Source organism: Phocoena phocoena, chromosome X, assembly GCF_963924675.1.
Source record: "Phocoena phocoena chromosome X, mPhoPho1.1, whole genome shotgun sequence".
Lineage (NCBI taxonomy): Eukaryota > Metazoa > Chordata > Mammalia > Artiodactyla > Phocoenidae > Phocoena > Phocoena phocoena.
Window position 1 is genome coordinate 60893590 of NC_089240.1, and position 17481 is coordinate 60911070.

General features: G+C 46.8%; 1 protein-coding gene across 1 annotated transcript; it reads left to right on the top strand.

Moving 5' to 3' along the window:
- The first annotated feature begins 786 nt into the window (after positions 1–786).
- LOC136142134 (uncharacterized protein CXorf49 homolog) lies at positions 787–2257 on the top strand. Its single transcript, XM_065900182.1, has 2 exons — positions 787–2094; positions 2144–2257. Exons 1-2 carry the CDS (start codon positions 787–789, stop codon positions 2255–2257), a joined length of 1422 nt encoding a protein of 473 aa, XP_065756254.1.
- The last annotated feature ends 15224 nt before the right edge of the window (positions 2258–17481 follow it).

The following is a 17481-nucleotide window of genomic DNA, read 5'->3' on the forward strand; positions in this document are numbered from 1 at the left end:
CTGCGATTTCCTCTTCTTTGAATTTGCCTCAGAGAGGGGGAAGGGCTGATGGAGCGAGGCCAACCCCAAGTCTATCCGCCAAACCCACCTGCCGATAACGTTTGCTGAGCCACATTTGATGGAGCAGTTGAGACAGACCTTACAGAACGAAAATACGATCCCTTTGCTCTCTGGCCGACCCTTGATCACTGACTGCGGGACTCCTGTGCCCATTCTACTGTTGGGTCGTAAGGCTTGCCGTGGAAGGGAGGCTGGCAAATGCTTTCGGCGCGAGCTAGGCATCCAGTGCCTCCATCTTGACGTTTCATCCTCACCACCCTGGAGCCCGGTGCCCTCACTCCCCGACGCCCTCGACCCCCTGTATAGATGGGAAACGGAGGCTCAGAGCTGTGACTCTAACAGGAAAGGGGAGGCCAGACAGGTGGAGGCGGGCCCAGAGGCTTGACAGAGGGAAGCACTCCCACCATCCCCTTCACCAGCCAACTGCCCGGACCGCCCACGGGCTTGCGAGCAAACCAGAGGCCCTCGACCCCATTGGTTAGGCTTCGAGGGGGCGGGCGAACAAGGCGCCTGCTGGTTGGCGGGGGCCTGACCAATGAGGAGGCTGCTGCGCGGGCGTGGGAGGCGCGCTGAAAGTGGCACGTCCTTCCTTTTGAGGCGAGCTCGTGCGGCGCGTGAGGTGGCTGACGCTGCCTTCTGAGCGCCGCACGCCTATCCTGCCGTGACCGCGACCGCAACTCGGGCCATCGACCGTCGCCCCGATTCCAGGGCCGCCCGGGTCGCGACATGAGCTCCCCGGATGAGGTGTTTGTGTGGAGAAGGCGTGTCCGCCCAAAGGGCAAGGAGCGGGCCGGCGTCCGTGCGGCCGGCCCCCCAGTCCCGCGGGGACCCGACCCAGGTCCCGAGCCTGGGGAGCCGCGGAGCGGCGAGGGCGGAGGCGGCTTCCCGGACCCCGAGGGCTTCCAGTCGAAGCGGGAGATGCTAGAAGCACGAGGGCCTGTGCTGTGGGGCCGCGAAGGCGGACCTGGCTCCCCAGATGACCACACGAGGGACCTCCTGGACCTGATCGAGGAGTCTGAGGAGATCGAGGAGTCTGAGGAGGCCGAGGAGGCCAACCTGCAGCAGCTGACCGACCAGGACGTGCTGGGCGTCCGCAGGTACCCGTCCCCGGAGAGCTCCACTGCCTTCAAAGAGTACACAGTGTTGACACTGCGCCTCGAGGCGAGTCCCGGCGGTCGAGGAGCGCCCGGCCAGAGCTGTGGGGAGGCGCCGACGGCTCCAGCCGGCCCTCCCCACCTCGGTGGGCCTGAAGCGGGCCGGGCCTTGGGGAACCCTAAGAGAGGCACTAAGCGTAGGTTGAACGTGGCTGCGGATCGCCAGCGGCGCTCCGCAGAAGGCCTGGCCTGGCTGCTGTCCGACTCCGAGTCCTCAGATGAATTCAGTGAGACACAGCTGATGACGGTGAGCACTTACCCCAGAGGAGGAGGCCAGGCCAAGCCCAGCAGACCCGAGGATCCCGGGGACACTCCCAGACACTCGAAGTTCCAAGCCAGGGAGAATTTCCTTCACGTGACAGGCTCTTCCCTGTCGTCGGCTCCGCGAGGACTCTCTTCGGTTGTGGAAAGGCAGGGCGTGGGAGAGCAGGGCATCTCTTCCCCTAAGAAAATGCAGAGCGTGCTGTGGGGGAAGGGGGGCAGCAAGCCCAGCTACCCGGGAGCTGCTGCTGCTGCTGCTGCTGCTTCTGCTTCTGCTTCTGCTGCTGCTGCAGGTGGCCTGCCGCGGGTCACTCCTAGGAAGAACGGAGCCCAGGAGAAGAAATCCGTCGGGGGAGCATCCAAAGTTGCCCTGGGGGAAACCTTCCGTTCCCGGGGGCAGCGAATCTCGGCAAGTCCCGTGGAACCGGCCACCTTCCCCCCAATCTCTGGTATTCCGCAGCCTGGGAGACCCAAGAGTTATACCTTGGTCCTTTCGGGAACCAAACAGTCCGAGCACAGCGGCGCTGGGAAGAAATCCGTGGTCAGGTGGGCAACGGAATCTGAGGCGGTGGCGGGAGAAGATAAGGACCCAAATAGAGACCCAGCCCCAAAGGGCCAAGTGAGTAGGCCATGCTCCTCCTCTCTCCCCACTCTTCCCCCCCCCACAGCACCCAGGGCACACGTCTTCACCCATGCTGCCTCTGTCCACTCCTCAGAGGTCAGCATTGGGTGCCCCTCGGTCACTGGGTCATTACGATGCCACATCGGGCTCCTTTTCCTAGGGACAAACATTAAGGTAGCACTTCGGGTGTCCTGGGCCCGGTTCTCCACCCTTGGCCTCTTTCCAGCCTCCTCTGAGAGACTTGGGCTGGGATGGAAGGGAGGGCTGGTAGCTGAATTGGGTCGGGGGATCCCTTAAAAGCTTCCCCGGAAACCCTCAGTATTTAGACTCATCATCTTCCTAAATCCTCTTTCCTAGCAGTTCCCCAGACCTTCCTCGCAGGGGGCCTGGGCTTTCTCAGTGTCCCACTGTTATCCCTAGATCGGCTCTGCCTGCTGGCCTGGGGATGACAGAGGGTGAAAGTGCTAATGAGATCAGCCTTTCAATTCCCTTCCCAATTCCCTGCCTCACCCTGGCGGGAATCACACATCTCTCTCTCTCACTCTCTCTCCCTCTCTCTCTCTCTCTCTCTCTCCCACACACACACACACACACACACACACACACACACACACACTTCCTTAGTCCAAATCGGTGAGAAATTTTTGTTTCAGCTGCTAACTCACAGGCCAGCGGCATCTTATCTGCGCATGCATCGTAGAAAAGCCAGCAGTGGCGACGTCAACACCCGAAGCCCCCAAGATCCAGGACACTCAGAACCCTTGGCCCTGAACCGGGGAGTAGTCATGCCCAGGGGGCCTGCCCCCTCAGGTGAGTGTCGTGGGTTCGATATGAGGGGAGGGAAGAGGGGTTGAGGACAGAAACCTCTGCCTCTGTCTCGGCTGGGGGCACAGCCTTGCTCCCAGGCAGCTTCTCCCACAGAAGACCGGGTGCTGGCAGGGCTGGCCTTGAGCCACATCATCCTCTGTGTGGGGTTTGTGCGACCGGGGTGATCGGTGGCAGTGCCCCAAACAGCTGCTCCGGGTGTAGACTTGCAGGGGAACAGCCTTTTCTGTTAAGTCCTGTTCGGCCACATTGCTCTCCCAAGTGCTGGCTGTGGGTGCAGCTCTGGGAGGGTCGAATCCAGAGCCACATTGTTTGGGGACCACAATGGCGAAATGGCTGCCCCCGGGGAACAGGGGAGGCAGGCCCAGAGACAAGGTTCCAGCCGCTGGGGAGAGCAGGGGCGGCTGGTTGCCAGCAGAGGGTGGTGCTGCCTCACCTCACTTTAGAGCCCCCTTGGCCCTTTCCACCTCACTGGGAGCCTGGGAAGCTGGATTGTGTGTCCTTTCCCTCTCAGGTGACCGGGAGCCACTTGACCATCCCCCAAGACCGGAAACGCAGCAGCAGCCACTGGGAGCGCCCTGCTGTCCTTGGGTAATGCTTCCTCTGCATCCTGGAAATGCAGGCCCAAACTCGAGGGTGGGATCTGGGTCCAAGTTCAGCTGACATGTGTGGGCGACCCCTCCCCTGCCCCCATCACGTACCCCACGGAGGGAGCCCACCTTCTTTCCACTGAGGAGCCCTTGCCAGTCTAACCACCCGGCTTTGGGGTGGAGGGCCCGGGGGAGTGGAGAAGATGGAGGAGAGAGGAGGCCAGAGTATACTAATCATTTCTCTTCCTCCTCTGTCTGCTGGCCTAGTGTCTCGAGCTAAAGAGAGAAGTAGACGAACTTAAGGAGCAACTTGGTATGAGGAACCAGGGCCGGAGAGCGGTGTCTTAGTGCAGAACCGGGTGGGCACCTGGGGTGGGGGTGGGCTGCAGGTTCGGTGGGCCTGGCAGGGACGATCATCCCTGTGGGGAGGAGAACCTCTCAGGCCTCCCCCTGGAGCTGGTTGTGCATGTACAGCTGGGCGTGTGTACAAATAGCAAAGTACTGTCTGGACTGCATGCACACTTTGACAACCAGACCAGTCCTAGGGAATGTCCTTCTGATAGGACTTTTAGAGATGCCTCGTTGATTTTTCCCTTGAACTGCTGCTTGGTGTGGCTTCTAACGTTCTTGTTGGATTGTTTGTTTGTGTGTGTGACAAGTTCTGAGTGGTTGTGGCACGGCCCACAGCATGAGAGCTGCTGGCACATTTTGTTTTGCTTTAGGAACCGGTTCCACATTCAATTTGGGTGGTGGGGAGTGACCAGGCCCAGAGCTCTTTGCATGGGGTCTGGAGGGGTTTCAGGTTTCAGGGCTAGGCGGTTCCTCACGGGGATGGGGGACAGGCTTCTATATCCCTCTGTCTGGAGCACCTGCTAATGCCTGTCCCTGTTGCAGCCGCCATGCAGTACCTGGCTGACAAGTCGCAGACCCTTTGAAGTGAGTGTTACACACACCGCACCCCTTCCCACAGTCCTGGCTGTTGAGCAGGGCTGGGGGCTGGCCATGGCTTGAGGCTCTTCCCTGACTCTGCTGTTTCACAGGTTGAGCCCAGCGTCTTCCTGCAAGAGGAGCAGCTGGTACCTTTGGGGCCCTGGAGCTGTGGCCAAGCTCGTTCCCTTCTGTTCTTCCTCACCTAGGGCTTCCTCTCCGCCTTGTTTTGCCCCCGCCCCGCCCCAGTTTCACAGCAGTTTCCGATTAAAGTACCTCTCATATTCTGTGTTCTGCCTTCTCTCTGGAGGGGTAGGGGTCGGGGTCGGGGTAGGGGCCTGGGGCGGGGCGCTGCTCCACGTCAGAGCCTTTTCCAGAATGGTATCTCTGGCACCCTGTGGTGGGGACTCTGGGCCAGCCTCTGCTACCATCCCTGCAGACAAGCCAGCGGAGTGCCACAGGTCTGGGTCCTGTGTGTGCTCTGCCTGGCCACATTGGCACGTCCTCCGTTTCCCCCGAAGGCCCTCTTCTAGTTCTCTCCAAACCCCCCTCCTCCTCTGGGGTCTGGCGGTTCCCATTCATCTCTGCCATTCACCCTTCCCATCAGCAGGAACTCATGACCGCCTTCCAGAGCTCCAATCTGGAAGCATTCACATCCTGCCTGCCGTAGCCAGCTGACCACCCTCCTCCAGCTGGGTCGTCTGTACACCCTTGAGTGGAAATTGGCCCGTCAGGTTCTATGGCAAGTGTGGTTAGTCGGTGTGTGTTGTTGCATGGTCCCCGTCAAATACTCTTCCACCAGCCCCATGACACAGATTTTCCTGGGAATGATATTTCCGTGTCCCAGCTCAATCTCCCAGAGTGCCTCTTTAGGACACATGAGATTGAGTCTGAACTCCATGTTCGATTTCCCCCTCACTCGAGGTTGGGGAGCACTTCCTTCCCTCAGCCAGGACCCAGGGCTGTACCAGCCTGAGACTCAGAGGGACAGATTTGTGTTTGAGTGAGGCAAGGGTGGTTCTGCCTGACACCCTTCCCGAAAGACCAGTGTTTTACTACACAAAAGGGGGTATGATGGTAGATTGGCCATTCAAGGTTGGTGACTGTGTGTCCCTGTGTGTGAATAAATGTAATCAGGGGTAATCTCCCTTGAGGGAGAAAGATGTGATTCAGGGAGTAAAGGGAGTAGAGGCTGGTCCAGGTTCTGGAAGGCATCGAATGAGCAAAAGCAAGGGTCGGATCTGTTTTGTTCAAGGATTGTCGTTAAATTCCCAAAACATGGGAGGGGGATGATGCAGAAGTCAGCAAACCCCACGACAGGGTGTCGGGATGCTCGAAATGTTGGATTCGTTGGAGGTGGCTCTCGATCCTACTCTGTGATCCTATGATGTCTGACAACTACTGTGGGTGTGGATGGAATGAGATTGGGAAGGGTGGCTCCTCAGAGTAGCTCATCTTAGAATCAGGGGACCCATAAATGAGGCCACCCAACATGAGCTACCCGGGACAGGGGCAGGATGGGCGCAGTGATGATGGGAAGTAAGGAGTGACTGCACCTGGACAATGGGGAGCACTTGGGTCCACCCTTCCCCCATATTCTCACCCTGGCTCCCTTCCAGAGTCCATGGCATGAGCTCAGGTGGACAGACCACAGGTGGGATGGGACAGTCACAGACCTCAGGGTCAGAAAAGAACGTTTGTGGGACTTAATCCTTCCCCTCAAACCCCTCCCTGGAGAAGGTGGGCTTGATTGCTGCCCAGGCCTCTGGCTCGATTCCTAGAATGTACCCAGTGCCCCACCCAGCCTGTAGCAGGCTTATGTTCTAGCCCCTCTTGCTCCGGCACTGCTCCCCACTGAGCTGAGGCCATTACCAATGAGTGTGTGTGCACTTCGAGGAAACAGAGCTAGCTTAGACCTTGGACCTGCCTCTGACCAGTAGAGACAGTCATTCCAGGTCATGTGTCCCTGCAGACACTCTGGAGAGAGTGAAGCTAACTACAGGCTGGAGACAGCCATCACAGGAACTCACTTCCCAATGCACACTATGGATGTGAATAGAATGTTAACATGATTGTTAATAGAATGTTAATAGAAACCTTATTCAAAGTCACCCCAAACTGAAAGCAATCAAGATGTTATTCAACAGATGAACGAATAAAACCATACATCTATAAATGAAACATTTTTTAACAATACAAAGGAAGGAACTCTTGATACATGCAACAACTTGGATGAATCGCGAATGCATTATGCTAAATGAAAGAAGCCAGTCTCAAAATGTTACATACTGTGTGATTGTGGTTGTATAATATTTGGAAAAGGTAAAACTATAGGGATGGGAAACAGATCACCAGTTATCAGAGGTTTGGGATGAGGGAGATGGTTTGACTACAAAGCAGCAGAATGAGGGAGATTTGGGGGCTAATGGAACTGTTTTGTATCCTGATTGTGGTGATAGTTACACAACTCTGTCCATGTGTTAAAACTCATGGTACTGAAAACAAAAAAGTTAATTTTACTATGTAATAAATCAAAATATATATAACTAAAAAAATTAAATGTGTCATACATAAAAGCTTGGGAATCATAATGGCATGCAAAATAGTACCAGCATTCTGAAAAGTGACATTGAAAGTCAGAAAACTTTTCAGCCTGAAATTATATAACAGCTATCAAATAAGCATGAAATTAAAGGTAATATTAAAGGTAATATTTGTTCATGCAAAGTCTTAAAAGAAATTATCACCCATGGTACCCGGAGAATGAGTCCCATCAAAACACTGTGGTAAACCAAGAACAATGAAGACATTAATTCTAGGAAGCAGAAGATCCCACTTTAGGGTTTGGTAAAGGAGTGTTCTAGGATCAACACTCTAGGCAACTAATAAAGATTGAACCTGTGTCCAGGAAAGTGATTTCCAACAACAAAGGAATGGACATAGTTGAAGATTGAGAAAATATTGCCAATAGGCCTATGACAGAAATGTAAGCTCTTGAGGGAAGGAACGTCATCACTTTTTCTCAGTGATGTAGCACCATGTGTTAGAACAGTACCTTGTAAGCCCTCAATAGAGAATTGTTAAATGGAAAGGAGAGAAAGAGTGAATGCGAAGAGAGGAATTTGAGACAGCAAGTATACATCGACTCTTTAGGAGGTTTTATGTGAAGGTGAGCAGAGAAAAATGGTGTAGCTTGAAGGGAAATTGGAATCAAAAGAATGTTTTCTTTAATTGGGAGAAACGACAAGATACTTGTATGCTGATAGGAATGATCCAAAATAGAGAAAAATATTTATGAATGAGGGAAGTTTGTTTCTGATTGCCTGTATACTCTCAATGAAATGGGAAGCAAGGTCATCAGGTGAGAGCGAAGGTGGTCCGTGATCAGCAAGTACCCCTTCAACTTCCCCGGATCATCTTGTGAGCTTCTTCTTTCTTTTAAAGTTTTATTTATTTATTCTTTTGGCTGCGCTGGGACTCTGTTGCTGCGCGCCGGCTTTCTCTAGTTGCGGTTAGCAGGGGCTACTCTTCGTTGTGGTGCGCGGGCTTCTCATTGCAGTGGTTTCTCTTGTTATGGAGCATGGGCTCTAGGTACGCAGGCGTTAGCAGTTGTGGCACGCAGGCTCTAGAGCACAGGCTCCAGTAGCTCTGCCGCACAGGCTTAGTTGCTCCGTGGCATATGGGATCTTCTGGGACCAGTGATCGAACCCGTATCCTCTACATTGGCAGGCAGATTCTTAACCACTGTGCCACCAGGGAAGTCCTGTGATCTTCTTGTATGGAATTTTTCATAATAAAGTGCTGTGAAAAATTAAAAAGAAGTGCTTTTGTTCATTAAAAGGTATGATAAAAAGAGTGAAGGCAAGCTAAAAACTAGAAGATATTTACGTAACATGAAATCATCAGAGAATTAAAGTATAGAATACATAAAGAACTTCCACAAATAAATATGCAAACAACCCAAGGGGAAAATGGGCAAAAGACACTAAATGAACACCTCATAAACAAGAAAATCCCCAAGGCCAAGCACATGAAAAGCTGCTCAATATTATTACTAATATTATTACTAATCAAGAAATTGCAAATTAAATCTACAATGAGACACCATTTCACTATCACAAGATTGACAACAATTTTGTACTTTGTAATGTAAATATCAAATGTTGATGAGGATGTGGAACACTTAAACACTGTTGATAGGAGTAGAAATTAGCATGACCGCATTGTAAAAAATCTGGCATGATCTAGTAATGTTGGAAATCTTCTTTCCCTATGAGATGACAAGTTCAGTCCTAAGTATGAGCACTGGAACACAGCTTCCCAGCCATTTTATTCTATGGCTCACACAGAAAATGATGATTGTATGGCATACAGGAGTCAGACGACAAAGTTGTTCAGGGCCAGAACCAAGCGGTCCAGGGGCTGCTGTCTGGCTGTCTCTGGAGATGAAGGCCTCAAAGTCCCAGGTCCAAAAGTTGGAAAGCTCTGCCCTGGAAGGCTCTTGTACGTGGGCACCAGGAAACATGCGCCAGAATGTTTATAATAGCACTGTGAATAATAACTGCCCAAATGGAAACAACCCAAATTACCCATTGACAGTAGAATGGATACATAGGTTGAGATACAGTTGATTCTTCTTATTTGTAGATTCCATACTTGCAAATTCCCCTATTTGCTAAAATTCATTTTTAACCACAAATCAGTGCCAGAGTGCTTTCCTCCTCATTCGAGAGAGCTGTGAGAAATTTGAGTTGGTGGAATATGTTCCCAGCTGAGGTCAAACAAGGTGACGCTCTGCCTTCTGGTTTCAGTCTCAGACTGCAAGCAAGTGTCCTTTTCATGATTTATTTGGTGCCACATAGTTTGCATTTTTGTGCATCTTTGTTGGTGATGTCATAATTTAAGATGGCCTCCAAGCTGTTGGCTGTGAGGTCAATGTTAATGAATCAATAATATTTGTATTAAATAGAGTGCCTTTACACAGAAACACACATGAAACATGATTACGCAGCGATCAGTCGATGAAAATGTTGTGACCAGCGGATGGTAGGAACTTGAAATTATATTTCCCTTAGGAGCAATGTTTCAGGATTGCCTAATTCAGTGTTCATGGCAACTTTATAGACTGCAAATAACTATCATGATAATGAGAGTCTACTGTATATTCATTTGGTGGAACAGTGTACAGCAATGAAAATGAACAATTGCCTGCCACATGCGACAACAGGGATGAATCTCAGTTACACAGTATCACACGGGAGAAGTCAGAAACAACACAGATGATTCCATTTACATAAAGAACAAAGGATGCAGCAAAACCAACGTTGTTAGGAATATGAACCTATGTAGAAAATAACTAAAGAAAAGGAAGGGAATGATGAAGACAAAGGATAGAGGTTACTTCTGAGGAGTGTGAAGGGAAAGGAATTGGAGCTTGCATGCAAGGAACTTCTAAGGTTATGGTGACATTTGAAAAAACACTGCTATAAAAGTTTACTGAGGGAATGAATGACTCCCATATCTGTATCCCTCTCCAGCTTTGACCCCTCACTGGTGTTCCAGAACCAAATTTCTAAGTGCATTCTGGCTAATTCCACCTGCATGTCCTATAAGAAACACAACCTTAATGTATCCAAAATCCCATCATTTCCCTCCCAATCTTTCTTTACTTCCTGTGTCCTTATGCTCCCCACCACAAAGTCACTCAAAACGGAAATGTTAGTCATCTTGGACTTCTACTTCCTCGTGGTGGCCATAGAAACATGTCCCTCCGATCCACTGCAGGGAACATAGTAGATTGGCAAGTGCCAGCTGCCACTTCTCTGGCACCACCATTGTTTGTGCCAATATCCCACATCTTCTGGGGAGCTCCCAGCCAGTGACTGAGCATGGCAGGGCATACTGCTGCAGGACAGGGACTCCTCTAAATGGCATCTGTAGGTTGGGGACTCCACATGAGCGTGAACAAACCAAACTAAACTGAACGAAAGTTTAGTGTTAGAACGAAACTGCATCAGAGATTCTTCTTATCTGACCCTCCTTTCCCCCACGTCTCTCTTACAGACGTCAGACCCACATCGCACCCTGAAGAAGAAGACTCATTCCTGCTCCTTATCCTTTATCCTTCACATGCCATTCTCCCATCATGTTCGTCCATGTCCAATCATGCCTTGGTGTCCGTATTTTTGGAGGACCCAAACTAACAAAAGTGGTACCAGGAGTGGTCTGAGAAGTTAGCTATAAGATGGGGTTTATGGACCAGCTCACTCACTGCCCAAATGACAAAAAGTGTACCATTTTGAGTGTTATGCGGGGCATGGATAATCTCTAGCACAAGGTTACCTCCTGATTCCTTAAGGTTGTATCCATACGTACCTTGAAAAATATCCCAGTGGAGGGTCTTACTTGTGGCCTGTGAGATGATTCAGGCCTTTGAATGGTAGGGAGGGCACTATGTCTATAGGGAGGGCAGAGGCGGCTGTTCATCACTGTTATACTGGCGCCCTGCAAAGACATAATGAGAAACTAAGGGACATTACCAAACAGTTAAGGGCCAAGTGTAAGATTCATGGGGTTTTCTTGGTGGCTTACAAAATGCCCTTGCCTCCTGCAGAGACAGCTGAGTAGCTCACACATTATGTGATAACAGTAAGTGCAGAACTCCAGAGATGTACACATCCTTGACAAACACAGGCCTGTTATGGGAAGGTCAGGGCCCTTTGTGGAGAAACTTCAGACTCTGAAATGTAGGCCGGGTATATTGGCATGGATGTCTCCAAACGTTGGCTTATCAGATCCAAACGTCCTGAGGCCTCAAAGCTTGCAGGGTGGCCCTTCCTTCCCCAGCAACAGCTAACACATGCCCTGTGCTGGTAGACGCTACAGAGTCCACTCCCCCACAAAGTGACAGACGCCTCTCCCAGGGAAACCCTCATCTCTTCTCCATAAACTCACTGGGATATGCCGAGCCTGATAAGGGGAAAAAGAAATTATACACCAAGAAATAACAAGCCTGTACTGGCAGGAGGAGGGCAGTATCCGTGGGATTGGATTTTTTTTTTTTTAAACATCTTTATTGGGGTATAATTGCTTTACAATGGTGTGTTAGTTTCTGCTTTACAACAAAGTGAATCAGCTATACATATACATATGTTCCCATATGTCTTCCCTCTTGCGTCTCCCTCCCTCCCCTCTCCCCATCCCACCCTTCCAGGCTGTCACAAAGCACCGAGCTAATATCCCTGTGCCTTGCGGCTGCTTCCCCCCAGCTATCTACCTTACTACGTTTGTTAGTGTGTATATGTCCATGACTCTCTCTCGCCCTGTCAAAACTCACCCTTCCCCCTCCCCATATCCTTAAGTCCGTTCTCCAGTAGGTCTGCGTCTTTATTCCTATCTTACCCCTAGGTTCTTCATGACATTTTTTTCCCTTAAATTCCATATATATGTGTTAGCATACGGTATTTGTCTTTTTCTTTCTGACTTACTTCACTCTGTATGACAGATTCTAGGTCTATCCATCTCATTACAAATAGCTCAATTTCATTTCTTTTTAAGGCTGAGTAATATTCCATTGTGTATATGTGCCACATCTTCTTTATCCATTCATCCGATGATGGGCACTTAGGTTGTTTCCATGTCCTGGCTATTGTAAATAGAGCTGCAATGAACATTTTGGTACATGACTCTCTTTGAATTTTGGTTTTCTCAGGGTATATGCCAAGTAGTGGGATTGCTGGGTCATATGGTAATTCTATTTGTAGTTTTTTAAGGAACCTCCATACTGTTCTCCACAGTGGCTGAACCAATTCACATTCCCACCAGCAGTGCAAGAGTGTCCCCTTTTCTCCACACCCTCTCCAGCATTTATTGTTTCTAGATTTTTTGATGATGGCCATTCTGACTGGTGTGAGATGATATCTCATTGTAGTTTTGATTTGCATTTCTCTAATGATTAATGATGTTGAGCATTCTTTCATGTGTTTGTTGGCATTCTGTATATCTTCTTTGGAGAAATGTCTATTTAGGTCTTCTGCCCATTTTTGGATGGGGTTGTTTGTTTTTTTGTTATTGAGCTGCATGAGCTGCTTGTAAATTTTGGAGATTAATCCTTTGTCAGTTGCTTCATTTGCAAATGTTTTCTCCCATTCTGAGGGTTGTCTTTTGGTCTTGGTTATGGTTTCCTTTGCTGTGCAAAAGCTTTGAAGTTTCATTAGGTCCCATTTGTTTATTTTTGTTTTTATTTCCATTACTCTAGGAGGTGGGTCAGAAAGGATCTTGCTGTGATTTATGTCATAGAGTGTTCTTCCTATGTTTTCTTCTAAGAGTTTGATAGTTTCTGGCCTTACATTTAGGTCTTTAATCCATTTTGAGCTTATTTTTGTGTATGGTGTTAGGGAGTGATCTAATCTCATACTTTTACATGTACCTGTCCAGTTTTCCCAGCACCATTTATTAAAGAGGCTGTCCTTTCTCCACTGTACATTCCTGCCTCCTTTATCAAAGATAAGGTGTCCATATGTGCGTGGGTTTATCTCTGGGCTTTCTATCCTGTTCCACTGATCTATCTTTCTGTTTTTGTGCCAGTACCATACTGTCTTGATTACTGTTGCTTTGTAATATAGTCTGAAGTCAGGGAGCCTTATTCCTCCAGCTCCTTTTTTCGTTCTAAAGATTGCTTTGGCTATTCGGGGTCTTTTGTGTTTCCATACAAATTGCGAAATTTTTTGTTCTAGTTCTGTGAAAAATGCCAGTGGTAGTTTGATAGGGATTGCATTGAATCTGTAGATTGCTTTGGGTAGTAGAGTCATTTTCACAATGTTGATTCTTCCCATCCAAGAACATGGTATATCTCTCCATCTATTTGTATCATCTTTAATTTCTTTCATCAGTGTCTTATAATTTTCTGCATACAGGTCTTTTGTCTCCTTAGGTAGGTTTATTCCTAGATATTTTATTCTTTTTGTTGCAATGGTAAATGGGAGTGTTTTCTTGATTTCACTTTCAGATTTTTCATCATTAGTATATAGGAATGCCAGAGATTTCTGTGCATTAATTTTGTATCCTGCTACTTTACCAAATTCATTGATTAGCTCTAGTAGTTTTCTGGTAGCATCTTTAGGATTCTCTATGTATAGTATCATGTCATCTGCAAACAGTGACAGCTTTACTTCTTCTTTTCCGATTTGGATTCCTTTTATTTCCTTTTCTTCTCTGATTGCTGTGGCTAAAACTTCCAAAACTATGTTGAATAAGCGTGGTGAGAGTGGGCAACCTTGTCTTGTTCCTGATCTTAGTGGAAATGCTTTCAGTTTTTCACCATTGAGGATGATGTTTGCTGTGGGCTTGTCATATATGGCTTTTATTATGTTTAGGAAAGTTCCCTCTATGCCTACTTTCTGGAGGGTTTTTATCATAAATGGGTGTTGAATTTTGTCGAAAGCTTTCTCTGCATCTATTGAGATGATCATATGGTTTTTCTCCTTCAATTTGTTAATATGGTTTATCACATTGATAGATTTGCGTATATTGAAGAATCCTTGCATTCCTGGAATAAACCCCACTTGATCATGGTGTATGATCCTTTTAATGTGCTGTTGGATTCTGTTTGCTAGTATTTTGTTGAGGATTTTTGCATCTATGTTCATCAGTGATATTGGCCTGTAGTTTTCTTTCTTTGTGACATCCTTGTCTGGTTTTGGTATCAAGGTGATGGTGGCTTCGTAGAAGGAATTTGGGAGTGTTCCTCCCTCTGCTATATTTTGGAAGAGTTTGAGAAGGATAGGTGTTAGCTCTTCTCTAAACGTTTGATAGAATTCACCTGTGAAGCCATCTGGTCCTGGGCTTTTGTTTGTTGGAAGGTTTTTAATCACAGTTTCAATTTCAGTGCTTGTGATTGGTCTGTTCATATTTTCTATTTCTTCCTGATTCAGTCTTGGCAGGTTGTGCATTTCTAAGAATTTGTCCATTTCTTCCAGATTGTCCATTTTATTGGCATAGAGTTGCTTGTAGTAATCTCTCATGATTTTTTTTATTTCTGCCGTGTCAGTTGTTACTTCTCCTTTTTCATTTCTAATTCTATTGATTTGAGTCTTCTCCCTTTTTTTCTTGATGAGTCTGGCTAGTGGTTTATCTATTTTGTTTATCTTCTCAAAGAACCAGCTTTTAGTTTTATTGATCTTTGCTATTGTTTCCTTCATTTCTTTTTCATTTATTTCTGATCTGATTTTTATGATTTCTTTCCTTCTGCTAGCTTTGGGGTTTTTTTGTTCTTCTTTCTCTAATTGCTTGAGGTGCAAGGTTAGGTTGTTTATTCGAGATGTTTCCTGCTTCTTAAGGTGGGCTTGTATTGCTATAAACTTCCCCCTTAGGACTGCTTTTGCTGCATCCCATAGGTTTTGGGTCGTTGTGTCTCCATTGTCATTTGTTTCTAGGTATTTTTTATTTCCTCTTTGATTTCTTCAGTGATCACTTCATTATTAAGTAGTGTATTGTTTAGCCTCCATGTGTTTGTATTTTTTACAGATCTTTTCCTGTAATTGATATCTAGTCTCATGGCGTTGTGGTCGGAAAAGATACTTGATACAATTTCAGTTTTCTTAAATTTACCAAGGCTTGATTTGTGACCCAAGATATGATCTATCCTGGAGAATGTTCCATGAGCACTTGAGAAAAATGTGTATTCTGTTGTTTTTGGATGGAGTGTCCTATAAATATCAATTAAGTCCATCTTGTTTAATGTATCATTTAAAGCTTGTGTTTCCTTATTTATTTTCATTTTGGATGATCTGTCCATGAGTGAAAGTGGGGTGTTAAAGTCCCCTACTATGAATGTGTTACTGTTGATCTCCCCTTTTATGGTTGTTAGTATTTGCCTTATGTATTGAGGTGCTCCTATGTTGGGTGCATAAATATTTACAATTGTTATATCTTCTTCTTGGATCGATCCCTTGATCATTATGTAGTGTCCTTCTTTGTCCCTTTTAATAGTCCTTATTTTAAAGTCTATTTTGTCTGATATGAGAATTGCTACTCCAGCTTTCTTTTGGTTTCCATTTGCATGGAATATCTTTTTCCATCCCCTTACTTTCAGTCTGTATGTGTCTCTAGTTCTGAAGTGGGTCTCTTGTAGACAGCATATATAAGGGTCTTGTTTTTGTATCCATTCAGCCAATCTGTGTCTTTTGGTGGGTGCATTTAGTCCATTTACATTTAAGGTAATTATTGATATGTATGTTCCTATTTCCATTTTATATATTGTTTTGGGTTCGCTACTATAGGTCATTTCCTTCTCTTGTGTTTCGTGTCTAGAGAAGTTCCTTTAGCATTTGTTGTAAAGCTGGTTTGGTGGTGCTGAACTCTCTCAGCTTTTGCTTGTCTGTAAAGGTTTTATTTTCTCCATCAAATGTGAATGAGATCCTTGCTGGGTAGAGTAGTCTTGGTTTCAGGCTATTCTCCTTCATCACTTTCAGTATGTCCTGCCACTCCCTTCTGGCTTGTAGGGTTTCTGCTGAGACATCAGCTGTTAACCTTATGGGGATTCCCTTGTGTGTTATTTGTTGTTTTTCCCTTGCTGCTTTTAATATGCTTTCTTTGTATTTAATTTTTGACAGTTTGATTAATATGTGTCTTGGCGTGTTTCTCCTTTTATTTATCCTGTATGGGACCCTCTGTGCTTCCTGGACTTGATTAACTATTTCCTTTCCCATATTAGGGAAGTTTTCAACTATAATCTCTTCAAATATTTTCTCAGTCCCTTTCTTTCTTTCTTCTTCTTCTGGAACCCCTATAATTCGAATGTTGGTGCGTTTCATGTTGTCCCAGAGGTCTCTGAGACTGTCCTCAGTTCTTTTCATTCTTTTTTCTTTATTCTGCTCTGCAGTAGTTATTTCCACTACTTTATCTTCCAGGTCACTTATCCGTTCTTCTGCCTCAGTTATTCTGCTATTGATCCTATCTAGAGTGATTTTAATTTCACTTATTGCATTGTTCATCGTTGCTTGTTTCATCTTTAGTTCTTGTAGGTCCTTGTTAACTGTTTCTTGCATTTTGTCCATTCTACTTCCAAGATTTTGGATCATCCTTACTATCATCATTCTGAATTCTTTTTCAGGTAGATTGCCTATTTCCTCTTCATTTGTTAGGTCTGGTGGGTTTTTATCTTGCTCCTTCATCTGCTGTGTGTTTTTCTGTCTTCTCATTTTGCTTATCTTACTGTGTTTGGGGTCTCCTTTTTGCAGGTTGCAGGTTCGTAGTTCCCGTTGTTTTTGATGTCTGTCTCCAGTGGCTAAGGTTGTTTCAGTGGGTTGTGTAGGCTTCCTGGTGGAGGGGACTAGTGCCTGTGTTGTGCTGGATGAGGCTGGATCTTGTCTCTCTAGTGGGCAGGTTCACGTCTGGTGGTGTGTTTTGGGGTGTCTGTGGCCTTATTATGATTTTAGGCAGCCTCTCTGCTAATGGGTGGGGTTGTGTTCCTGTTTTGCTAGTTGTTTGGCATAGGTTGTCCAGCACTGTGGCTTGCTGGTCGTTGAGTGAAGCTGGGTGCTGGTGTTAAGATGGAGGTCTCTGGGATATTTCCACCGTTTAATATTATGTGGAGCTGGGAGGTCTCTTGTTGACCAGTGTCCTGAAGTTGGCTCTCCTACCTCAGAGGCAGAGCCCTGACTCCTGGCTGGAGCACCAAGAGCCTTTCATCCACACAGCTCAGAATAAAAGGGAGAAAAAGTAGGGAGAATTAGTAGAAGTATGAGTAAAGAAAGAGGGAAAGGAGGAAAGGAAGGAAGGAAGAAAGAAGCAAAGAAGGAAAGAAAGGAGGGAGGGAGGGAGGGAGGAAGGAAGGAAGGAGGGAAAGAAGGAAAAAAAGACAGAAAGAAAGATGATACAGTAAAAATAAAATAAAGTATAATATAGTTATTGAATTAAAAAATATTTAGACAAAAAAAAAGGGATGGATAGAACCTTAGGACAAATGTTGGAAGCAAAGCTATACAGAGAAAATCTTACACAGAAGCATACACATACACCTTCACAAAAAGAGGTAAAGGGG